The sequence below is a fragment of the Callorhinus ursinus genome, unplaced genomic scaffold (genome assembly GCF_003265705.2).
Source record: "Callorhinus ursinus isolate GAN/ISIS: 27379988/994484 unplaced genomic scaffold, GSC_fseal_2.0 scaffold38, whole genome shotgun sequence".
Classification (NCBI taxonomy): Eukaryota; Metazoa; Chordata; class Mammalia; order Carnivora; family Otariidae; genus Callorhinus; species Callorhinus ursinus.
This window is the reverse complement of record NW_027397100.1, coordinates 2,326,869-2,353,104: the sequence shown is the minus strand read 5'-3', so window position 1 is coordinate 2,353,104 and position 26,236 is coordinate 2,326,869. Positions and strand designations below refer to the sequence as shown.

The 26,236-nt window shown below is 40.6% G+C and overlaps 2 protein-coding genes across 5 annotated transcripts in view; one reads left to right on the top strand and one right to left on the bottom strand.

The window, feature by feature from the left end:
* LOC112827069 (antileukoproteinase-like) overlaps positions 1-26,236 on the bottom strand; it is a 381,146-nt gene that overhangs the window by 202,744 nt on the left and 152,166 nt on the right. The window lies entirely within an intron of this gene.
* Positions 1-26,236, top strand: part of STK4 (serine/threonine kinase 4) — a 92,402-nt gene that overhangs the window by 17,883 nt on the left and 48,283 nt on the right. For all 4 annotated transcript variants that reach the window (XM_073880363.1, XM_025875572.2, XM_025875571.2 and 1 more), the window contains exons 5-9: positions 2,156-2,320; positions 6,373-6,540; positions 8,150-8,287; positions 10,717-10,845; positions 11,817-12,003. In XM_073880363.1, the coding sequence (XP_073736464.1) occupies positions 2,156-2,320; positions 6,373-6,540; positions 8,150-8,287; positions 10,717-10,845; positions 11,817-12,003 (787 nt within the window). The remainder of the gene's footprint in view (positions 1-2,155; positions 2,321-6,372; positions 6,541-8,149; positions 8,288-10,716; positions 10,846-11,816; positions 12,004-26,236) is intronic.

Below are 26,236 nucleotides of genomic sequence, written 5' to 3'. Positions count from 1 at the left end.
GAAAATTAAAAGTTGTACTTATGGCTCACATTATATTTCTATTGGGCAGTGCTCCCTTAACTGATTAGCTTAAATGGTTAGAATAAGACGTCAGTAAGTCACATGAACTTTGTTCTCTTAGGCCACAGAAGGTACCCAGACTCTAGTTTGCAACCTTGCCAATAGTGTTTGCTTGGACTGCAGTGAGAGCTCTATCATTTGTTAGCACAAATTACTTGTTTGTGCTTCAGCTTTGTTTTCTATAAAATGGTGGTGATAATAGTACTTATTTAGTGTGATTTTTATAAGGATTTAATGAGATTACAAAAATAGTGCCTACCGTAGAATAAATGCTTAATAATTAGCTATTTTTAATTTTATTAGCCGAGTGTCTGGCTCATTATTGATACTTATTAACTATTTGTTAATTAATTGGTAGCATAATAGTTATTAAGCCATGTGTATTCTTACATGCCTTATTTCATTTGATTTTCATGACATTCTTGATGAGAGTGGTAGTCCTGTTTTATAGATTGAGAAACTGAGACCAAGAGAAGTTCGACAACTCACTTAGGTCACACAGCTAGAATGTAGAGCGAAGGGTAAAAACTAGGTCTTTCTAATCCCGAATACCATGTTTTTTGCACCACAGCATACTCTCTTCTAAATGTGAGTTGTTTGTCAGAAGGGAGACTGAGAATTTGTTGATGGATTGCATTTGTTTAGCACTGGAGTTGGGTCTGCACAAAATCAGCATGGAACTGAGCAGATATTCTGTGTCAGTCGGCATTCTTGCTTTCATTTGTAAATCATCATTCAACAAATATTTTTCAGGACCTGCTATGTGCCAGGTGGCTTTCTTGGTGCTAGGGATAGTAAATAGTAAACAATAGTAAATAGTAAACAAACCAAAGATATTTTATTTTTTATTTATTTATTTTTAGTAAGTTTGAAGGTGTATGTATTTATCCGAGAGAGAGAGAGGGAGAGGGAGAGCACATGTGCGCATTCTTGTGCATGAATTGGGGGAGGGGCAGAGGGAGAGAATTTTCAAGCAGACTCCCTGCTGAGCATGGAGTCTGATGTGGGGCTTGATCTCATGGCTCTGAGATCATGACCCAAGCTGAAACCAAGAGTTGGATGCCCTTACCCAACTTAGCCACCCAGATGCCCCCAAAGACATTTTAAAATGGGGCTTATGTTCCTAATAGGGAAGATAACACATGATAGGTATACAAATAACATGTAATACGTCAGATGGAGATAATACCGTGTTTACCAACAAGGTAGGATAAAGGGGTGGAGAATGACCTAGGACTGGAGGGAATTGGGGAAGCCCTGTCTGACTTTCTGGATGCAGAGCAGTGTAGGCAGAGAGAACCCGAGATGCAAAGGTCCAGAAGTGGAAGTGTGCTTTGAGTGTGAGGAACAGCAGAGGAAGGCTACAAGGCTGAAACAATGAGAAAGGCAAAAACTAGTAGAGCGTGAAGGTAGCTGGGAACCAGATCATGTAAGACTAGGGTGGACTGGCTTTAATTTTGAGTGTCTTAGGAAGCCAGTGGAGGGTTTTGAGCAGCTCTGACTTGCATTTTGAAAGATTCATTATGGCACGCCGCCATGTGGGAAATGCATTGTCCAGGGTCAAGGGCAGAAGCAGCAAGACCAGTTAGAGAATTATTAGAATAGTTCAGGCAGGACATGCTGGTGGCTTGGACCAGGGTGATTAGTGATTACAGAGGATATATTTGGATATATTTTGAAGATAGGGAAGAGCCAGGGATGACCTCAAGGTTTTTGGCCAGGGCAACTGAAACGGCCTTTCCCTGAGAGAGCAGACTGTGGAAAGAATAGAGTAGGTTGGGTGGGTGGTAAGGAGAGGGGTGGGGTGGCGGTAGAAGTACAGAATTTGATTTTGATGTGTTCTGCTAATGATGCTTGTTAGGTATTCATTTGGAGATATTGTATAGGCAGGTAACGTGAATCTGGGGAGAGATGGGGCAGGAGATGTAACTTTAGAAGGGGTTAGTGGAGTGATGGTATAAGCTGTCAAATGCTGTCACAGGTTGAATAAGACCTTATATTCTAGGAAGGGAGCTTGGATCTGATTTTTTTTCCCCTTTTTTGAATGTAAAATGATGTAAACTGATGGAATTTTAATCTGTCATTCTTTTTTTAGTTAACAGAAGATGAGATAGCTACAATATTACAATCAACGCTTAAGGGACTGGAATACCTTCATTTTATGAGGAAAATACACCGAGATATCAAGGCAGGAAATATTTTGCTAAATACAGAAGGACATGCAAAACTTGCAGATTTTGGGGTAGCAGGTCAACTTACAGTAAGTAAAAATATTACTTTTATTGGTAACTTTCAGCCCTGTCCGGAGAAGGAATTCCTTTCATTTTAGTTATTTTTTCAATAAAATACTCAATTTCATTGTATTTGTGAAAAGGTTATAGAAGGTGCCACTAAGTTATGAAAGAGCTAGTAGGTTGTTATAGATCCTTTCCTGGGGTTTAGGTCCCATGGTTTAACTTTGATAAAAATAAAAGCTTGAACAAGAAATGACAGAGTGGAAGTTCAAATTCTATTCATCATATTTGCAAAAGGAGAAAAATTCAATCCAAACTGCTTTCCTTGAATAAGACATAACACCATCTCACCCAGGTAGCAGTTGGCAATTACTTTACTGAAAACTCTCTCCTCGTCTGGTTCCAGGATACAGTCTTTGGATTCTCCTCCTACCTCACCAGTGGATGGCAGTGACAAAAACCGTGTTTTCAAAACAGGAAATACAGAATTACCTGATTTTGAAGAATACTTAAGTATATATGACATATACATAGAAAAATAGAAACAGTTCTGGACAGATTTGTACTAAAATTTGCAACAGCATTATACATCAAACAGTTTTCTGGGGTGGTAGAAAAAGTATTTTTTGTTTGTTTAGGGCTGGTATTAGGTAGAGTTTTTTGGTTTTTGTTTGTAAATCTGCCTGGATTATGTTAGGGAGTTTAATAGGTATTGCAGTGGCACAAAAATTGCTTTGATGTTTAAGAAAGAAAATCAGAAACTTACTCCATATTGTGATTACTGGACCTTTCAAAAGATATTGTTGTTCACACATAAAGTGCTTCTAGGGAACGATTTATGCTTCCAACTGTAGTATATAAACGTATATAAATCCAATTGGGGGGAACCTGACTGGCTCAGTTAGTAGAGAGTGTGATCCTTGATCTCAGGGTCATGAGTTCAAGCCCCACATTGGGTGTGCAGCCTACTTAAAAATAAATAAATAAAATAATTAATAAAAAAAAAGAATGTACCCATTTTCTCTTGTATTTGCCAATACTGAATGAGCAATAAATTGTATTTTTAAAATCATTTTTGAAACAATATTTTTACATTTGATTATTGGCCATTTATAATTCTTTTGTAACTTAACTGTTCATCTTAATTTTCCTAATTGTGTTGGACCTTTTAAAAAAAATCTCTGCTGAAAAAGATAAACCAAAACTTAAAAAAAAATTATATGTTGAAATTGTTAATCCTTTGTTATATATGTTGAAACGTCTGTTTGTAATTTGCTAGTTATCTTTTTACTTTGATTATGGTTTTTCTTTAAATACTGGAGGTTCCAAATTTTATATAGGGAAATCCACCTCCCTTTTATGTTATGGTTTCAGCCTTCGATGTCACCTTTATTTTTTTTTTAATTTTTCTTTTTTTAAAGATTTTATTTATTTGACAGAGAGAGACACAGTGAGAGAGGGAACACAAGCAGGAGGAGAGGGAGAGGGAGAAGCAGGCTTCCCGCCGAGCAGGGAGCCCGATGCGGGGCTCGATCCCAGGACTCTGGGATCATGACCTGAGCCGAAGGCAGATGCTTAATGACTGAGCCAGCCAGGCACCCCTCGATGTCACCTTTAAAAGACCTTTTCTGCTCCAACAGTATATAACTGTTCATCTATACTTCCTTTTAGTACTTAGTACTTTCTGGATTTCGTTCTTTGTATTTAAATTTTCAACCTATTTGAACTTCCTTTGGTGGAAAGTATAAGTTAGGAAATTAAATACAGAATTTTATAAATGACTAGCCAGATGACCAGCACTGTTTTTTGTCCTTTGCTTGGTAATTTAGAATGACATTTTAATCAGATCTTCAAGCTGTGTGTGTGTATGTATCTGTGTGTGTATGTCTGTATCTGTGTGTGTGTATGTGTGCACACAAATAAATACCACATACATAGCCATAGTCTGTTTCTGGATTTAATATTTTTTCTTGTTGTGCTACTGTGCTAATATAACTTTGTCGTACAGACCAAGCTGGGTTAGTATCCACTCATTACTCTCTGTTTTCAAAAAATTTCTAGATATCCAAATACTCCTTTCTAAATAATGAGTATTTCAAGGATATAATTCTTGAAAACAGCTTTGAGTAGCCCCATTTGAAAACTGCAAATTTAAGTTTTGGAGCAAAGGAAATGACTAAGCGATAAGTTAGTTCCTGTGCTAGTTTTTTACATAGGACCGACAAAGTGAGATCAATTTAAAAATATTACCTGTCCTTTGCTCCTGACTGGCACAGCCTAACTGAGGCCACAGGCATTTCAGAAGGAACAGGAGTGATGATGATGGCAAGTCCTGTTGCATATTTAGTTCTGTTTAAAATCCTTCTCTTCCTAAAATACAGGAGCTCTAGAAAGGTTCTCTTTCATTAAGGCCACACTGTTCTGGGGAAGTAGGCAAGTAATGTGTGCTAGATTCATATATTTTTCTTTAAGACCCAAACTAAGACTTTCTCTATGTATACATTTTATTTTATAGCGTATATGTATATGATAAAAGAGAAATTATACGTGTACATAGACACATACATATATGATTTTTCCTTTTTTAATTTTCGGATTGCACAGGTACTATATATTCATGTAAACCATCAGAGTGTTACAGAAGTATATGGGATGGAAAGTAAAAGTCCTTTGTGATTCTACCTTCTAGATGTAACTGTTGTTAATAGTTCAGTGTGTATTGAGATTTTTCTTTTGCTATCCATATAACAACGATATTTATTATTATCAGTTGCTGTTTTGTTGTATATATATACAACAATATAATTTTGCAACCTAATTTTCTCTTTACAGTATGTCTTGTACCTTTTTCCATGCCAGGAAAATGTACCTATCTCCTTTTTAAAAAATATATGGTGGATGGGGCGCCTGGGTGGCTCAGTCGGTCTGACTCTTGATTTCAGCTCAAGTCATGGGATCAGAGTTGTGGGATCGAGCCCCACATTGGGGCTCCTGCTCAGCAGGGAGTCTGCTTGAGAGTCTCTCTCTCTCTCTCCCTCCCTCTGCCTCTGTCCTCCTCCCCGCCCCCCTCACCAGCTTGCGTGTGCAGTCTCTCTCTAAACTAAGTAAATCTTTAAAAAAAAGTATTTGAGAGAGAGCATGTGTGCGAGCAGGGGTGAGGGGGGTTGGGAGGGGGAGAAAGAGAGAAGCAGACTCCCTGCCAAGCAGGGAGCCAGATGCGGGGCTCGGTCCCCAGAGCCTGAGATCATGACCTGAGCCGAAATCAAGAGCTGGACGCTTAACCAACTGAGCCGCCCAGCTGCCCCTAAATAAGTCTTTAAAAAATATGGTGGATATTTATTGTATTTGATTTACACCCTTTTGATGGTTATTTGAGTTGTTTCCTTTTTCTTTTCCCTGCCTCTCCTACAAATATTTCTCCAATACTTGTGCATATATCTTAGGGGACCTGCACATAGGATACATTTCTAGAAAAAGATTTGGATCAAAGGAAATGGACATTTAAGTCTATAAATATTGCCACATTGCCCACAAATCTTGTACCAATTTATACTCTAGTAATGCTGTTTCAGTGCCTGACTTTCTAGCACTAGTTTTTTGGTTTGTTTTTTTTTTTAAGATTTTATTTATTTATTTGACGGAGAGAGACACAGCGAGAGAGGGAACACAAGCAGGGGGAGTGGGAGAGGGAGAGACAGGCTCCCTGCGGAGCAGGGAGCCCGGGGCTCGATCCCAGGACCCTGGGATCATGACCTGAGCCAAAGGCAGACGCTCAACGCCTGAGCCACCCAGGCGCCCCATCTAGCACTAGTTATTATTAACCTTTTAAATTTTTGTCAACTTCATTTTAGTGTTTGTTATTTTTTTATATAATGAGTTTTTTAATGTGTGCGTTTTAAGAATTGAGAATCTTTTATGTTTCTAGGTCATTTGAATTTCTTTTGTGACCTGCTCAATCATGCCTTGAGTATGGTTTTTATATGTATCCCAAGTACAAGATGTTTCTTATTGTTGGAAAAGTCTCTTTTTCTCAATAGTTTTAATGCTTACGGTTGATCTCTACTCTTCTCTGTTTTAGGATACCATGGCCAAAAGGAACACAGTGATAGGAACACCATTTTGGATGGCTCCAGAAGTGATTCAGGAAATCGGATACAACTGTGTGGCAGACATCTGGTCATTGGGAATAACTGCCATAGAAATGGCTGAGGGAAAGCCGCCATATGCCGATATCCACCCAATGAGGGTAAGGAAACCAGTAGGGTGCTTAGCTCCTGGGCGTCATTAGAAGGTTGGTGACTTATTTGATTTAGGTACCAAACAGTAAATGAATTAACTGTGTATAATTGGTAAGTTGTCAGTCTAGACTCCACTAGTGGTAGTCACTAATCAATTCAAGTGTGATCCACCACCTCCATTCCAGAGGTTGTGTACTGATAGCCACCTGACAGGACATAGGTCACAGAAATGCTTGGTTTGGCTTGTGCAGTGTGTGTTTTTTAATAGTTTAGGTGCTCACATTTTAACATAATGTTAACTGAAGCTGAGTGGTGGTCCCCTCCTTTATACAGGTCACCGGCTTTCCACTTTATCAGTCTCCAAGATTCCCTAATCCCCAAGTATGCCTTGTCACTCATAATAGTGTTTGCTCTACTGTTTTTCTCATCGGAGTATTAAGAGGAAAGCAAACTGTTTTTCTGAACTCATTTCACTAACACCCAGCCCGATTTGTTTGTTATCTTTTTCCTGCCTTGCCCTCAGAGGTGTTTACATTGGTAAGTCCTGCTTTGTAGATCCGCAGACTCTCTTCATCTGGAGGCTCTGTACTTTGCAGCCTCCATGGATTTCTAGAACAGTAAGGGCCCATAGGTCCAGTCTCCCCCAGAGCTATCAGCGTGGCACCCTGAGGGGTTTGTAAGCTGTACCCGCCCCAGACCCCTCATCACAGCACTGTTAAACGGCCTCTCCCCCAGAGCTATCAGCGAGGCACCCTGAGGGGTTTGTAAGCTGTACCCGCCCCAGACCCCTCATCACAGCACTGTTAAACGGCCTCGCCCCTGCCTTCCTCATTGGCTCCATAGTCCCACATACCTCCCAACCCAGCTCCTCCTCTTTGATTAATTAGTTCTTCTCTTAAAAGACTTAGCAGTTTTTTAAAAAGTATGTGCTCAAAGATAAGCTCCCCTCTTTTTGGGGGGGCGGAAGTGGGGATGGGTGGGAGGATTTACTAGTAGGTTTAAAGAATGTAATTTAAGCTGCTTATTACAGAGGTTTTTTTTTTTTTTAATTCTGCCTCTTTTATTGGACAGTAAATAATAGTTTTAATTTTTTGAAATAGTAGAATTTAACTGCAATGTGTTTTTGTTTTTGTTTCAAATAACGTTAAATTGGCTTGGCCTAGACGTTAATGAATCTCTTGTGATTTGAGGGACTTTCAGGTTTATGATCTTCTTGCAGTTACTGCTCACATCTAGTGGTGAGGGTGACCTTATGGGGGAGGGAAATTTGACAACTACGGGGTTGAGATGATCTTCAGGCTATTGATGCTCTCAGGTCTTACCTTTTTACTTTGAAAGGTAGTATACTGTGGTTAGGAAAAACCAAAATAAACTTGCTAGATTGTGAGATTGAGGAGACAAGAATACATGTGAAAGAGGGAGAGAGAGAGACAACTATATCAATTTCTCTAATTGTCATACTTCCTACTTTGAGACACTTAGACTTTTGTTGGCGTTTGGGTGGGCTTATCAGTGGATAAGAGGAAAATATTTTTTTTTAAACCTCAAAGTTATCTCTAATCATATTTTTATTAGTGTATCACTTTTATTTTACCCTCCCCAATTTTTTTTAACTAGGCGATCTTCATGATTCCTACCAACCCTCCCCCCACATTTCGAAAGCCAGAACTGTGGTCCGATAACTTCATGGATTTTGTGAAGCAGTGTCTTGTAAAGAGCCCTGAGCAGAGAGCCACAGCCACTCAACTCCTACAGGTATGATTCTCCCCGAGGTGCTGCCTCCCTCTTTTTCATTCACATACTGGCCAAAAGATGCTGCCAACCCACCTCCACAGAGACAGTAAAGAAGTATAAGACATTCCCTGCCTCCAGGGAGCTTTGAATCTGAGTAGAAAAGAGTGTTAAAGCATTGACCAAGATAATAATGCAAGAAAATGGAGGGCTATGTGGGATCAGAGACTGGGAACTGCCATTTAGTGAGCCCCTGCTGTGTGCTGGGTGCCATTTAATCATCACAGACGCCCTAGGAGGGATGGCTATTATTTCAGTTTTATAGGTGAAAAAATGGAAGCTTAGAAAGGTTAACTCATTTAGAGTTCCTCAGCTGAAAAACAGCAGAGCTGAGACTAGAACCAAGGTCTTCTTGGGTCCAAAGCAGGAGTGCCCACAAGTCTACCCAGTTCTGATGAGGAACTGAGATTAGTGGTAGGTGCTCTTCTCGCTCATGATGGGAGGAGGCCTCTTTGGGCTGGCAGTACTAGGACCGCTCTCCTGGAGCAGGTAACCTCAGTGCGTGGGCCTGGAAGGATGGGAGGGGTTTGCAGGCGCTCTGCTCAGTAGCTAGGAGGTTGGATTCAGGAGTCACACTGCCCAGGTTTGAATCCTGGGCTCCCTGTTTACTAGCTTTGTGACCTTGGGCAAGTAACATAACCTCTCTGTTGCTTTAGTTTTCTTATCTGTAAAATGGAGACCAAGTATCTGCCTCATATGTTGTTTGAATATTAAGTGATATAATATGTGTAACTTTAAATAATGTTTCACACATATTAAAAGTAGTATGTTGTGGATTTGACAAATACCTGTGGTTGTTACTAGGCTAGGCCAATGGTTTTCAGCCGTGTCAGACCCAGTGCCCCCCCTTTTTAACTGATATGTATATTTGTAATACTCTTACTGCTCTTCCGGATTGAAATTCTTAGATGATAAAATCTGTTTGTGCCCATAATTTAAAAAGAGTATAATGTGATATAATGAAGGCAGAAAGATTTATAAAAAAATGTGTGTCAGTATAGAGATAGGCTCCAGCTTGACTCAACTTGCAGACGTAATGAGATAGTTATATACCTGTACCGAGAACCATAATGAGTTTAGAGTAAGAGCGACAAGAACAGAAACCATTCCATTCAGGCAGTACAGGACAACGAATGGGTGGACACTAGAATAAAAGTGTTGTTAAATAATAACAGACCAGGCTTATTTGTATGTGATAAGAAGAGGGAAATGATCTTAGAGATTTTCCAAGTGGAGAGAAGAGAGAACAAGGAAATAATGATATTCTTGCAAATGAGCTGGGTCTTATTTCTAAGTGTATTGACAGATTCTTTTCTTGCCGGGAGGGGGTATTGATGAAGTTTTATGGAAAAGAAGTCTCTTTTGCAATCCCACTACATGCTGAGGCATACTTCCAATCTCTTGAGTACTTACAAAGACCTTAGAGACCATTTTCTGTGGTGGGTGCTGGGGAATAGAGAACAGGTTGCAAAGAGAAACACTGGGGGGACAATGTCAGAATAAGTTGGGGAGATCCAACAAGAATTTTGATATGTAACTTCCACAGCATGAATTTCCTATTGTACTAGCAACACAAATAACAAAAATGTACAGTGGTGTTCATATTAAAAAATTCAAGCATTTTTTTGTAAATGAAATTCCACGCTATTCCTGTGTTTCAAGTGTCTTTGCTGATTGATATTTGGGTCTACATCTCTTACGTATTTGTGACCAGTTTTAGTATTTCTGCAGTAACTACGCTTTTCACCAAAATCCTTTAAGTCTGTAATTGGAAATGCTAGGGAGCATATTGTATAGGAAGAATGAGCAGGATGAGTAAATTATTCAGTGATACTTAATGTCTTTATGACATTTCAGCCTTACCCTCCAAAATCATCTCCTAAATTACTAGACTTTTTGCTTATCTCTTGAAAAAAATTTGGAGTATTATTTCCTAAAGCGTATACATACTCTGTGACATTTGAAAGATGTGCAAAATGTGCCACAGTCCACTGTTGTGTGGGACCGTCCACACCTTGAAGGCTTGCTGGTGTCCCTGCTTCCCCTCACATTCCATCTGGGTTCTCCAAACACCGTGACAACTATAAGCTGCCGGCATGTTTAGAAAACTTCCTCTAGGGGGTGGTACCACCCTGTTGAGAATCTCTAGATTTGGCAGAGAGGAACAGAGGAGACTTTTGCAGCCAGGCTGAAAAAGATGGGCAAAGCCTGAATGTGCATCTGGTCAGAGTTACAAAGTGAATGTGGTTTCACAACTCTCACCCAAAACAGAGAGAGAAAGATGAGGGTCGTTGATTAAGCAGATGTTATTGAGTACCTGTGGTGTGCCAGGCACTGTGTGGGTACTGGTGCCGTCGAAACTGTCTCCAGTGTTGTCTGCTTTCTCATTTAAGCACCCATTTGTCAAGAGTGCCAAGGGAGTGTCCATACTGCGTGACTTAATTAACGAGGCCATGGATGTGAAGCTGAAACGCCAGGAAGCCCAGCAGCGGGAGGTGGACCAGGATGACGAGGAGAACTCTGTGAGTGGCAGGCCTTGCTGTGGGCCTCAGGCGTTCATGCGTGTTCTGTCGTGATTGCCAGGTCAGGTGACGTGAGTGGGGGTGGCCTGGAGCAATCATGGCCGCCGGCCCCAGGCACTGTTGAGGGCTTGCTGAGGCTGTGCTTGTTCTCACCGTGCTTCCCAAGACACCTTCAAATTTTACTCTTTGGCCCTTCAAATTAACTTTTTTCTCAGGTTTTTTTTTTGTTTTGTTTTGTTTTCCAGAAAAGTGAACGCTCAGGTCTGAGACTTGGTTTTTCATGCCCTTTTGGGGAATCAAGGATTCATACTAAAATGTAGATTTTACACTCACAGACTCCCTCACAAGCCTGAGATTCCAAGGGTGTGCACCTCAGCTCCTTAGATCTATGTGTAAAACTTTTTTAAAAAATATTTATTTGGGGCGCCTGGGTGGCTCATTCGTTAAGCGTCTGCCTTTGGCTCAGGTCATGATCTTGGGGTCCTGGGATCAAGCCCTGCATCGGGCTCCCTGCTCAGCGGGAAGCCTGCTTCACCCTCTCCCACTCCCCCTGCTTGTGTTCCCTCTCTCGCTGTGTCTCTCTGTCAGATAAATAAATAAAATCTTAAAAAATATATATTTAAGTAATCTCTGCCCCCAGCGTGGGGCTCAAACTCACGACTCCGAGATTAAGAGTCACGGACTCCTCTGACTGAGCCGGTCAGGTGCCCCTCTGTTGTAAAACTCTTACGAAGGAGAGAGGAAGGGGAAAGGGAGAGGGTCCTCCCGGGTTAGATATGCTGCTCTGGCCCAGCTGACTTTATGATCTTCTTTGGGTAAGTAAGAGTGCTCTCAGTTCTGAGGGGTGTGGGCCTAGAATCCCAGTCAGCGTCAAATCCAGAAATGCTCTCACCGAGGTGAATAATAGTAATTCTAAAGACTCAAACCTTTTGATCCAGTCAGGCCCGATTTGAGGTTTTGTCCTCTCACAGGAGGAGGATGAGATGGACTCCGGCACGATGGTTCGAGCAGCAGGTGATGAGATGGGCACCGTCCGGGTAGCCAGCACCGTGAGTGATGGAGCCAGCACTATGATCGAGCACGGGGACACGTTGCCGTCACAGCTGGGCACCATGGTGATCAACGCAGAGGACGAGGAAGAGGAAGGGACCATGAAAAGTAAGGCTCTGCTTAAATATACTCTCTCCTCTGACAACCCCTACACATTCCAGAGAAAACAGGCTCTTATGGTCTACACGGGCTCAGGCTGGAGTCATTTTCTGGTTGCGCAGGGGACTGGGGATGCGGGAGGGGAGAGCTGGCCTGAGGTGGCAGAGGCAAGAAAGCGTCAGCAGTGAGGAAGGACCTTCTTTTGAACCAGAACAGCCACCTCTCATCGAATGTTGTCATTTTCTCCTCCTTATATTTGATCCATGGACGCAAGCACGTGTATTGTTTTGATGCATAATTCAGAGTGTGATGAGATTCTAAGCTATTTACTGTAGATACCTTAAGTCTATTTTCTGTTTTCTGATAGTCAATAGTTAGGATGACTGTACAGCTTTGAAAGCCCTATCAAGTCCCTTCTGGTTGAATCCTGCTCATCCTTTTTGGCCTGTGGCCGCGGCCTGACACTGGGGCTCGGCTCCCATCTCAGGCTGCTGTCCTCTCCTCTGATCTTCTGTTGTTTCCCTTCCCTTACTCTGCATCACAGACCAACTCACAGAGGAAAGGAATTTGGGATACAAACGGTAATAATTGAGTTCTGGATGCATGTTTTAGCCTGAGCTTTGCATAGGCTTAAGTCTTCATGTTCTTTTCATTATCTTAACCACCCCCTTTTTAAAGTTTAAAGGTCCTTCCTTTATTTTTTTTTCAAGATTTTATTTATTTATTTGACAGAGAGAGACATAGTGAGAGAGGGAACACAAGCAGGGGGAGTAGGAGATGGAGAAGCAGGCTTCTCGCTGAGTAGGGAGCCCGACGCGGGGCTCGATCCCAGGACCCTGGGACCATGACCTGAGCTGAAGGCAGACGCTTAACGAGTGAGCCACCCAGGCGCCCCTAAAGGTCCTTCCTTTAAAACCAGGGAGCAGCAAACTATGGTTCACAGGCCAAATCCGCCTGCCACCTGGTTTTGGCAATAAAGTTTTATCGGAACATAGCCATGTCCATTCATTTGCATATTGTCTGTGACTGCTTTTGTGCCACAGCGGCAGAGTGAGCGGTTGTGACAGAGACCGTATGGCCCCCAAAGCCTGAAATGTTTGTTCTCTGGTTCTTTACAGACAGAAAAAGTTCTCTAACCCCTGCTCTAGACCCTCTGCTTTGTGATGAATTCATTCCATGAATTTTTCTTCAGGGCTGTATCCCAGGGACTTTGCCAGGTGCAGAAGAAACAGTGCTTGCCGCAGAGGAACCCACTGTCTTGTGTGGCGGACAGACCATTAATTACACTTCAGTGTATGAAACAAGTTCTAAAATAGGGTTAATCTAGGGGCTTGTCAAAGCAGAGTGGAAGAGTATTCAGTCTGGATTGGGGATTACTGAAGAATTCCTGGAGAAAAAGGGAGGAAGGTTGGCAGTGAGTAGGGCGGGTAGAGGTTTCAGCAGAGGGAGCAGCATACGCGGAGTCCCAGCGGCAAGGGAAGGGTAGATCAGTGCAGGGGGCCTGCAACCGGTTTCTTGTGACTGGAGCGAGCAGGTCTGGCTGTGGGCCTCAGGCAGCCCCCTCTGCTTTTCACCTTTCAGGTCTGTGTATTTATAATCAACCCTTTGTTTATGAGGAGAAAAGGTTTTTTTTTTTTTTTCTCTTTGGGGGCCAAGGCTCATCATCTGTGTTTGGATTCTGGTCAGAAGGATACAGGTGGTGGAAGAGTAGTAGTACTGTTGATGGATGTGTAAATTGGTATAACTTTTCTGGAATGCAGTATGCATCAAGAGTTTAAAAGGTCCAGACCTTTGACCCGGTACATTCCACTTGTAGGAATCAGGTCCAAGAAAATAATCGAAGATCGAGACAAATTATATTCAAGAATTTTTCCAAACATGTTACTTATAATTGTAAAAAAAAATAAATCTGGATTAATTTAAATGTTTAGTAGCAGATGGTTGATCTAATAAATTATGATACATCCATAAGAGGGACTATTATACCATATAAAAATATTAAAAGTCCTGTTTTGGGGGAATACTTAGTGAGTTAGGGAAATATTTATGATACGTTGTTAAGTGAAAAAAGAAGGAAGCAAAATTATAGTGTGACTCTGGTTTTATTAAAGAAGATAAATTAACATATGTTAATGTGTACATAGAAAAAAGACTGAAAAAAAAAACCCCAAAAAGGCTGGAGGTAAATAAATCAGTTATTAAAAGTAGTTATTGGTAGTAGGATTATATATTTTTTGTTTTATTTTTTAAAGATTTTATTTATTAACTTCACAGAGAGCATGCAAGCATGAGGGGGGCCCTAAAATGGATATTTATAAGAGTTTATAAAAACATTGTCACCCTGTTAGTCCCTTCAAATTCTTATCTCATTCATTGTTCTTAGGTATGTTTCATCCCCTACACTCCAGATTGGAGCACCCTAGGGTGTTATGTAAATTATCAAGTGAATGCTATGTACTAAATGTTTTTTTATTTTTAAGTAGCCAGTGTGATTTGTTAGGAAGGTTTGTTTTGCAGTAAGGAGAGGTGCTGACCTCTGTCTTTTCATTGACTCTGAGTGCTTTATCTTCTACTAGTTTTAAGGGCTTTAATCATACGATTGTAAGTACTGCATAGTGTAAAGAGGCCAGCCCATTAACATCTGTTGTGCATGCTCATGTTATGGAAAATCTGCCCTTTTTTTATTTAAAGAATTAATTTTGTTGCAAATGTAATTTTCCAAATGTATTTAAAGTGCTAATTAATTCAGTGGGTTGTTCAGTTTCTGAGCTTGGATAGTTTAACGTGTCTAATGAGAAACATGCATCTTTTATTATAGTCATGATGAAAAACTGTTTTAAAACCTCAGCAATCACAGCTGAGTGACATTAAATAAACTCAGTTCACCAATCATCTACTAGAGGTCTGGTAATTCAGTTTTTGGGCCACAGGTTTGACAGATTTCCCACTTATTTTGAGATCTTTACCACTTACTGTTTTAGATGTTATTTAAATTTTTCATCATGTCATTTAAAATGGATGTAACTGCACAGAATAATATCATGAGTGACCCCAGTGGACCTGTCACCCAGTTTCAAACCTAATTAAATCACTGCCCATCATATTTTAGCCTCCCCCAAAGAAAATAAACTCAATTAATTTAAAGCAAATCTCAGACATCATACCATTTCTTCAGAATTAGTTTTTTTGTTTGTTTGTTTTTTGTTTTTTTAAAGATTCTATTTATTTATTTGACAGGGAGAAACAGCAAGAGAGGGAACACAAGCAGGGGGAGTGGGAGAGGGAGAAGCAAGCTTCCCGCCAAGCAGGGAGCCCGACGCGGGGCTTGATCCTAGGACTCTGGGATCATGACCTGAGCCTAAGGCAGACACTTAGCGACTGAGCCACCCAGGCGCCCTATTTCTTCAGAATTAGTTTTAAACATTTAAAAGAGACTGTTTGGCCAAGTCTGGCTCAGCTGCTAGTTCTCCGTGTTGTCTTGGAGAGGTCACTTTCCTTGTACGAGCCTCCATGCCTTAATCAGTAAAATTAAAGAATTATTAAACTGATGTACTTTCCTTTTCCCCTACAGCTCAAGTAGTTCACACGTCTATAAAGATTGTATAACTCATGACTAATAGAGAACTGAAGTTTCTAGAAGTTGAAACTTGTGAAAATAAATAGGCTTTCATCTAGTGTCTTCTTTGACCTTCTGTGAAATGTTTAATCCTCGAAAATTAAAATTATAACTGTTACCCTCAATAAACTCAACAAAAAAGACCTATCCCTATAGTTGTTTGCATTAGTTTCAGAGAACCTAATTTTAGTTTCTAATTTTAAAGAAACTGTAATAAGAATATTGACTCACATACTTAATTTGTGTAGGACATCTGGGTCAGAAACTTTTCTGAAATTTTTGATAATGCTTTCTGATGACTGAGTATATTTTACAGATCTTTTTAAAAGTTTATTTCTTGTCTTTGAAAAGTTATATATTTCATTTGCTCTTTATTAAAAATTATTATACCAACAGTATTGTAGCCATATGAATGCACTGTTAAAAAAAAGGAAGTAGTTTACCCTCTCACTCCAATAAAGAATGCCTGTTTTTGACCATGTGCCTGTATGGCTCCTGTACAGTAATAATTTGCCTAGATATTCTGTTTTCTGATTATTTTCCACTTAATAGGTGTATGCATTTTCCATGTTGCTGCAAAGTCCGTTTTTATATTTGTCACACTTAACAGTGTATTTTAATCGTTTATCTGTTGCTAGACATTTTGGTTGTTCCTAATTTTTCACTATTATAAATAAATTTGCAGGGAACAGCTTACATATAAATGTTGCTTCTTTTTAGTATTTCTTAGGAAAAGTTTTCAGAAGTATTTGAATAGTTTCATGTGTATTTGTCATATTGTGCTTATCCTCCGAAGTTTGTACCACTTTACATTCCACGAGGGTAATAGCAGCTATCAGAGCCCTTGATTTCTTCCTTATATCCATCTCTCCTTTTTATTTCCCATGTTTTAAATCTCTGTGCCACTTTCTAGGTGTTTTCTCTGTATTTATCTTCTATCATTCATTTTTTAGCCATATCAAATCAATGATTTGACCCAGACACTGAGTTTATTTCTTTTTTCTTAAGATTTTATTTATTTATTTATTTAAGAGAGAGAGAAGGAAAGATAGAGAGTACAAGCCGAGAGAAGAGGGAGAAGCAGGGTCCCAGCTGAGCAAGGAACCCGACGTGGGGCTCCATCCCAGGACCCTGGGATCATGACCTAAGCTGAAGGCAGATGCTTAACAACCGAGCCACTCAGGCGCCCCAGACACTGAATTTATTTCTGTGGATACATTTTTTGCTTCCTAGTTTGTTTGTTTTTTAAGATTTTATTTATTTGTGAGAGAGAGTGAGCGAGTGCACATGCAAGCATGAGCAGAGGAGAGGCAGAGGGAGAAGCGGACTCCCCACTGAGCAGTCAGTTAAGCTGAAGGCAGACGCTTAGCTGACTGAGCCACCCAGGTGCCCTGCTTCCTGGAAGTTTTAATTAGTTATTTTTAAATCTAGTTTTTCTTCTTCTATAATGTTCTAATATTGTCTTACAAATGTTATTCCTTTATCTCTTTGAATATTATAAATGTCTTTATTTTAAGGTATTTTTCAAAATTAATTTTTTTGAGAGAGCGAGAGAGAGCGCATGTACGTGCACCTGAGCAGGGTGGTGGGGCAGAGAGAGAATCCCAAGCAGGCTCCACGCTCAGCTCAGGTGATCAGCAGATCCTGATGTGGGGCTCGATTCCACAACCTCGAGATCATGACCCAAGAGTCAGACACTTAACCACCTGAGCTGCCCAGGTGCCAGTAAGGTATTTTTTAGATCAATCTATTATCTTGAGTTTCTTGGGTCTAATTTCTGCTGTTTATTGTGTCTGCTATCTCATGCTATTAGATTTCTTCTTACACTTCGTGATTTTTGTTTGTAGGCTTATCTTCAGTGGGAAGTATCTTCTTCGGAGTTCTCTTATGTTCCTTGAGTTGCATAGGTATCCCTGTGGGGCTCTAAGGGGTATTTCATTCCAGTGCACTCTTAGATTATTTCTCATTTCTGTAGTGTGCCTGTGGAACAGCCAAGGGAATTACATTTCTAGAAGTTGACTCTTTCCACCTCTTACAGGGGCAGAAGCCATTCCTAAGTCATGTCCTTGAGCTTGTGGGTAGAGTTTGACCTGGCTTCTATCTTTGTGCTGGGAATTGAGTTCTAGCTTTGTGCTGGGAATTGAGTTCTAGCTTCCTATAGACGTGTCTTGGCTCCTCTCTTTATCCTGGTTCCTGTTCCCACATCGGGCTTAAAACTAGTCTCTATGGTTTGGTTTTCCCAGTGGGCCATTCACTTCAGTGCTGTGGGTTCCTTTGTTGCTTTTGCCATTTGCAGAGTTTCCTGTTCTAGTTTTGAGCACTACAATGTTTCTGTTTTGTTAAGCTTTGAACTTTTGTGTGTTTAGAGCAGGAGAGGGGCCTCTAGTGCTTCCTCTCATTCAATCATCTTGAGCTGTCCGTAGTGATATGTCTATTCTTTCTCTACCACGGAAGACTCAGTAGAGAGATTGTTATTTGCTCATGGTCACATGGCTAGTAAGTGCCAGTGCTGGTAATCTGAAGTCCAGAGTCTATGCTCCTGTCATTCTACTGAACTTTCATTGTGTTTTGGAAGCCCACCCTTACATTAATGGGCATTAGATCTAATATAGAACTCATCAAAATTCATGATTCAGATGGCTGTTGGCTTCTGAGGAGATTCCAGAGATACCTTTTTCTTTTTTCTAGAACCAGTTATATATTATATATAAATTATTTGTTTATTCTCAGGAGGATAGGCATTATAACTATTAATAGTAATAATTAATGATTAGGCCCTTAATATATATCAGGCATTGTGCTTAATCCTTTGCAAGCATTTCACATATTAACCATTACTACCATGCTGTGTGGTAAATATAGCCACCTCCCATTTTATAGCAACAGAAATGAAATTGCAAAGAGATTAAGTAACTTGCTCGTGATCACATAATGAGTAATAGAAGAGCTGAGGCTTGAAGCCAGATATGTTTGATTTCAAAGCTTATTATGTTATACTCCACTTTGGCAGAGCCTCTTTATTGTGATTGAGGCTCGTGTTACAGATCATACTTTGGTGAGCCTCAGCCCACAGGAATGTACCTCTCCTTGCTGGTTGTCTGAATAGCTGCTCTACAAGTCTCCCCAGGAGTTCCAGAAGCAAAGGACAGATGGTTCTCCAAGGGGGCCTAACTCTGATGATAGGCTTAATGGTGTGTTGTCTGAGGGAGTATGTTTTGGTTGTGTATATCTGAATCTGCAGTAAAGAATCCAGTTGCAGGGCGCCTGGGTGGCTGAGTTGGTTAAGCGACTGCCTTTGGCTCAGGTCATGATCCCAGAGTCCTGGGATCGAGTCCCATATCGGGCTCCCTGCTCGGCAGGGAGTCTGCTTCTCCCTCTAACCCTCCCCCCTCTCATGTGCTCTCTCTCTCTCATTCTTTCTCTCAAATAAATAAATAAAATCTTTAAAAAAAAAAAGAATCCTGTTGCAGCTGGAGGGAGGGGATCCGAGTGGGGTGAGATCTGGCTGTCTTACAAGAGACTTCAGGAACATCTGTAAGAACCATGGAAAACCGTGGCCTGTACTATTTTGAAAACTTATGTCTGGATAAAATATCAGTTTGGGGATTTTGGAAGATTTCTTCTATTTGTGTATGTAAGTGTCTTTTTTTGGTAAGGGCTTTAGAAGCACTTTGTCCCAAAGATCTGAAGTGGCAGGAGAAGTTCTAGGTCAGTGTTAGGATTGTTGTGCTTTCTCTGGACCAGCAGAGGGAGCTGTGTAACAGAGCATGGTTAAAATTGTGTCTACCCGCCCCCCGACCATCTGCATTCACAAATCCCCTTTCTGTGCTAGGCTTTATTCTCCATCAAGACTATCGTTTATTTATTTTAAAATCTATTTTAGGCAAGCGCAGCAACACTAGGACAGTGTCTTTATTTTATTTAGGTAGGAAACTGGATACCTCATACTTGGCAAAGTCCAAATAAGACTGAAGTCTGCCAGAATGTCTCAAAATAGTTTAAACTTTTCCTCTCTCTTCCCGGATTTCTTGGTAGACCCTCACCAGAACTGACGCTTTCTTTCTGCAGCATGGTACTGTGGATGTAGTTTTGCAACCATCATCGGCTAAAATGGCTAACCAAGGAATTAAATAAAGTTTTAAAATAAGACTTAAAATTCTGGTGCAGAGCTCACTTGGGGAATGTTACTTATGTATCAAAGTAAATATTAATAATGGCAGCTTATAGTTTTGTTGCCTCTAATTTTCACCTAATCTGTTTCTACATTGACTACACAGAAGTCAATCTTACTTCTTTCTTTTGATCCTTATATACTTTTCTTTCTTACCAAGATCTCCAGTACAGTGTTGAATAGTAGAGGTGGTGGTGGGCATTCTTATTTAGAACGCTTGAGTCCGTGGCATCAATCCTTCCATCTTCTAGGGGCGCCCAGGTGGCTCAGTCGGTAAGCGTATGTCTTTGGCTCAGGTCATGATCCCAGGGTCCTAGGATCAAGTACCACATCGGGCTCCCTGCTCAATGGGGAGCTTCCTTCTCCCTCTGCCTCTCTGCCCCTCCCCCTGCTTGTGCAGGTGCACACTTGTGCGCTCTCTCTGTCAAAATAAATAAGTAAAATCTTAAAAAAAAATTCTTTCCATCTTCCAGTGGTCCAAGTTCTGACCTAAGCCTTTCAAAGTAGACTCTGTGAAAGGGAGTAAGTGGGTGATTTCTATTTAAAACATGCACACCGTTAAGAAATTTCCAATTTTTATTCTAGAGCAATGGCCACATTAATCTCTTGGAAATAGAATTTTAAAGCGAGTGGCATACTTACGTTAGGACAACTCAGGAGCACAGTTTGGGTAAATTCCTGGGATAGTATTATGTGGTGAAAATGTGGCATATTTGTAGTTTCCCAGGAATTCTTAAGTCTCATGAAGGCCTCTATTGTTGCCGTAAGTTTCCTCATGTCCAAACCAAAGCCCAGGCTCTTGTTGAAATGATTTTGTTTCAACACCATCCATAAGATACTAATTTCGGAGCTGCAGAAGATGGAAATTCTTGACTCAGAGCCCATTTTCTTGACGCCTGCAGTTGTTTGGGGGGTTGTTAAAGTGTTGCCTCCCTTGTGTGTTTCCTGTCTTGTTCTTCCTGACTCCGGTGATAGCATTTTGCAAGGATGGTATATAGGACATCAAGTCCTGCAGGTATTTTAGCACTTCTTTTACCACCCTAGCCTTACTGTCCAGTTTCTATCCGCTCAGGATGTTTAAAACTATTGTCGGAGAGGGCGCCTGGGTGGCTCAGTTGGTTAGGCGACTGCCTTCGGCTCAGGTCATGATCCTGGAGTCCCGGGATCGAGTCCCGCATCGGGCTCCCTGCTCAGCGGGGAGTCTGCTTCTCCCTCTGACCCTCTTCCCTCTCGTGCTCTCTATTCCTCATTCTCTCTCTCTCAAATAAATAAATAAAATCTTAAAAAAAAAAAAAAACTCTTGTCGGAGAATATTAAGTGTCCGTGTGTGTCTTTGCCACTCATAGCAGTGACTGAGAGTTTCGCATGCATTGGTATAGTTACACATATCAAAGCTAAAGCTGAAAACATTTCGTTTTGTTAGAAATGTATCTCTTAGTGTAAGGGTAGGAGAGAGAAAAAGGGATCGTGGAAAGAACATTAATTTTGGAGTCAGTCTTGGCTTTGAAACTTGCTCAGCATCTTATAATAAACTTCATTCCACCTTGGCAAGTTACTTCCTTTTCTTTGAGCCTCAGTTTCCTAGTCTGAAAAAATGGGGCATAAAAGTTCCTACTTTGTAGTGCTGTTAAGATGATAAGAGATAATATATGTAAAATACTGAGCCTGTAAATGCTTAAAAGTGGTAAGTAACATAAGTTCATGAGTGTTTTAATGAACCACAGTGGCTTTTTAATTGGACCTAAACATTCCTTCAACCAAGGCTGCTTTTCTCATCCTAATTCCTTTTCTCCTGCTGGGTATTTTTTTTTTGTTTTCATGCTTAGTATTAACGGTGTTTTGTAAGTGCCACTGCTTTGCCTTTGCAACTGGCATGAAAACGGTTGAGCTGGGATGGCTGGGGGGCTCTGTTGGTTAAGCATCTGCCTTCGGCTTGGGGCATGATCATGGAATCCAGGGATTGAGTCCTGCATCGGGCTCCCTGCTCAGCGGGGAGCCTGCTTCTCCCTCTGCCTGCCGCCCCCCGCCCCCGTTTGTGCGTGCCCTCTCCCTCTCAGACAAATAAATAAATAAAATCTTTAAAAAAAGAAAAGAAAAAGAAAATGGTCGAACTAAAGGAAGGTTACCTGTCAGTTTCAGTAATGTTTTAAAAATGTGCTACGATGAGAGAGAGTGGCTCTGTGTGTGTGTGTGTGTGTGTGTGTGTGTGTGTGTGTGTGTGTTTCACATTCCTTGGCAATAAGATATAGGTGTTTTGAAAATCTGTTAAATAGCTCAGAATACAAGATGACAGATTTTAAAGAAGGCTAGGCTTTGGATCCACCTGAGCCTTCCTTTGTTAAGTTTCAAACTGTTATCTTAATACTGTGGCATTTATTACTGACTGGATTTTTTTCTCTCCCCGAAAGATAATCGCTGTGGTTCACTGTGCATTTATCAGAAGCTTTCTGCTGGGTGGGATTTACAATAGAAGAGCAGGCTCTTGGTCCTTAGACTTTTCTCACAATTGCACACATAATTCAAGGTCAGCCTGCTAGAGTGGAGACTAAATCCTAATTGTTTGTGCAGTTTTTCTAATTGTGTCCAGATGTTGGGCTCAATTTTATCTTTGGAAACCATTAACATTCTTGATTCTTTTGGGATGAGCCAAAAAGCACAGACACGTGGTGCCTGAAAATTCATTTGGAAACACCCTGCCAGACCACGTATTAGGATATGAAAGTACCAGATCTCAGTGTGACTTGGGTGAAGGGCTCAAGGCCTATATTTTTGGGAAGATAAGGTGCTCCATTATAGTTAAATTGGTAAAAGAAGAGCCAAGAATAGCTTGGGGGATATGTATTTTCCAAGAGAAAGCAGTACCATGAAAGTAATGAAGAACAAGGGAAAATGAGTCCTAAAAGATACGCTTTGGCTCTTAGGCCTAAAGAGGCAGATAAATCAGTTGTGACTGGTTAGGGGAATATATTTCTCTGGCACTCTAAGCTGTTCTGACCTGCCTGTTATTTAGCAAAGGAATGGAGATGCATTTTGATCAACTTACAATGGCTCTATATAGAAAAAGTAGATGATTCTCTTAAGTGTTTCTGCTGTAAAAAATATCAATTTGGAGGGGCGCCTGGGTGGCTCATTCATTAAGCGTCTGCCTTCGGCTCAGGTCATGATCCCAGGGTCCTGGGATCGAGCCCCGCATCAGGCTCCCTGCTCCGCGGGAAGCCTGCTTCTCCCTCTCCCACTCCCCCTGCTTGTGTTCCCTCTCTCTCTGTGTCTCTGTCTGTCAAATAAATAAAATTAATTAATTAATTTTAAAAAATCAAGTTGGAGTCAGTATTTGTTAACAATAAGTATCTAATGCCAAACAAAAAGTATTTATTAGGTAGTCACTTGTGTCATTACTGTGTAGTGTACAAAAACCAAATGAGGCATTGGCTGCTGACCAGGAATTTATAGGTTTAAAGGGGAAGATGACATTTGTCATTATCATTATCTAGTATTTACGGAGAACCTGCTGTACTGTAACTGTTCGTTATAATTTCTTTTATGTCTGGGACGTTACCGGGGATGCTTCAGATAGTGGTATTTGATGATGACGTAACTTAGTTGGGAATATAGGACCTCTGTATATGAAGGTAGTATAATACTAGGCCAAATGCTGGGTAAGTGGTACAGACAAATATTAAAGGTTTTGTGAGAAGGAAAGCAAGAACTTAGATGTGCAGAAAGTCTGGGGGAGGCTATTTTAGCAGGTGCAAAGTCAGAAACGTAAACACATATATTGAATATTCAATTTGGCTGAAGTGGGTTTTGACCGGATATTGAAGGACCTTGAATGCCACACTAAGTTTGAACTTGATTCTGTTGGTCATAGGGTACTATAAAGACATTTTGATCAGAAAGGTGGTAGAACAAGGTGGTTTTTTAGGGCACTCAGTGGGATGATGTGGAGTTTGAAAAGGCAGGAAAAGGGAAGACCAATTAGGAAGTGTTTGCAATAACCAAGGTATGGATCATTTTCACTTGTCAACCTTCTTTATCTTTTTAGGTGTGCTACCTCTATTGCTCTCGTTAGTAACCCTTTTTAAAATTTGGATTTAGATCTCTTTGAATAGATACATGGCAGCAGACTTAAAGAAGTAAGTACTACCACCCAGAGGTCACGTCAGTTTACATAGAGGCAGTTGCCAAAATTGGTTAACTGGAAGAGTTATTCTAGTTGGCCTCCAGGGAATCTTATAACTTATGATTCCCAGCAGTTCATAGTGGTTTCAAAGAACATTCAAAGGAATATTTATGACCAGACATAGACACTTGGATAGAAACTTGTGTAATGACATGAATTACAATGTGGAAAGCACTTAGGTGCCCAGTAACAAAAACAAAAACAAAAACCACATAAGAAACAAAGTCTAATAAAGGTTAGATTAAAAATCAGAACAAACAACCCTCTGATAAGGCATATTATTCCAAGACAGAAGAAAACATTTGAGGGATTTGTCAAGTTTTTTCTTGCAAATATTCATATATGAAACAGAAGAAAATACAGGTTCTGTCTATTCTTTAAGGTAGAAAAGAGTTCTTATTGTGGAAATTAAGGGCAGAGTAGTGACCATTATGGTTTACTTAGTGACAGTCATAAAAATGAACATAAACACGAAAGGGCATAAAGTTGAACATCCAGCAGGTGGTCACTCCAAAGGAAAAGATGGGCTTCAGTTTTTGGTCAAGCTCTTTCCCAGTTACGACTACCCTGACATTATGTCATAGATCATATGAATCCAGAAACCAAAGTAGATTGTAGAGGAAAGCGGTCCTTCTTTTTTTAAAATTGAGTTATTGATCTGTAACTCACATACCATGTAATTGACTCATTTAAAGTATACAATTCAATGGATTTTAGTATGTTTACAAAGTTGTGCAACAATCACCACAATCTAATTTTTTAAAATGTATTTTTAATTGAGATATAATTCACAAAAAAAGAGAGCTACGATTCACCTATCATAAAATTTACCGTTTTAAAGTAATAAAATTCTGTGGGGTTTTAGGTATTAATAAGGTTGTGCAGCCATAGCCACTGTTGAATTCCAGACATTTTCTTCACACCCCCCAAAACCCATAGTCCTGTTAGCAGTCACTTCTTGTTACCCCCCTGCCCCTCTCCCCAGGCAACCATTCGTCTGCTTTCTGTCGATATGGAATTTGCCCCTTCTGGAATCATACAAAATGTGGCCTTTGTGTTTGGCTTCTCCCACTTCATGTTTTCAAGGTTTATCCATATTGTGGCATCTGTCAGTACTTTATTCTTTTTTTGGCTGAATAATTCCATTGTATGGATAGTACCCTGTTTTGCTGACACTAATTTTAGAGAATTCTGGTTGCCACCAGAGGAAACTCCATATCCATTAGCAGTGACTTGCCTTCCCGCTAACTCACCCCACAGGCCTAGGAGACTTCTAATCTACTTTCTGTCTCTACAGATTTGCCTGTTCTGAACATTTCCTGTAGAGTCATAGGATATGTGGTCTTTCGTGACTGGCTCTTTTCACTTAGCATAATACTTTTAGGGTTCATCTGTGTTGTAGCATGTGTGAGTACTTCATTCCTTTTCATTGTGGAATAATATTCTATTGTATGGCTATACCATATTTTATTTATCCATTTTTCAGCTGATGGACATTGGGTTGTTGGTCCTTCTGTTTTTATTTATTTATTTATTTTTAAAAGATTTTATTTATTTATTTGACAGAGAGAGACACAGCAAGAGAGGGAACACAAGCAGGGGGAGTGGGAGAGGGAGAAGCAGGCTTCCTATGGAGCAGGGAGCCCGATGCGGGGCTCGATCCCAGGACCCTGGGATCATGACCTGAGCCGAAGGCAGACGCTTAACGACTGAGCCACCCAGGCACCCCGGTCCTTCTGTTTTTATATAGCATTTTTCAAAGAAAAGTGAGTATGGGATACAGTTGCTCATGACTTCACCCCCGGTCTGTGAGCTTAGACAGATTTCCATTGAGTTTGCTGTATGCTGCTTGCAAAGAAAAATGGGTCAGTCATAGTACAGGAATTCATGCATTTCCTGTGTCAGATGAAAGAACCAGAGCAAGAGATGGCTGTTTGGGAAGTTTGACTTTTCTGCTCAGTCCATTCTCCCTATGGCTTCAGGTTTCTGACATTATCATTCAGCTGAACGTCTTCATTTCCTGGGATACATCTGAAAAATTACCCTAGCTCACATTGAAACAAAAAGCCCACCAGCCAGCTGAAGCCCTGGGGACAGCATTGCCTTTAATCAGCTTGGACTGATTCTCTTATGCTTTTCAGTACTGACAGGCTGTTGTCCAGCACACTTGATCATCCAGCTCAGGAGTGCTAAAAGAAAATTTCAAAGACAAGCTTTCTGGGAAAATTCCATTCCCGCACTCTTTCTACACTCAACTTAGTGGCAGTTCTGACAT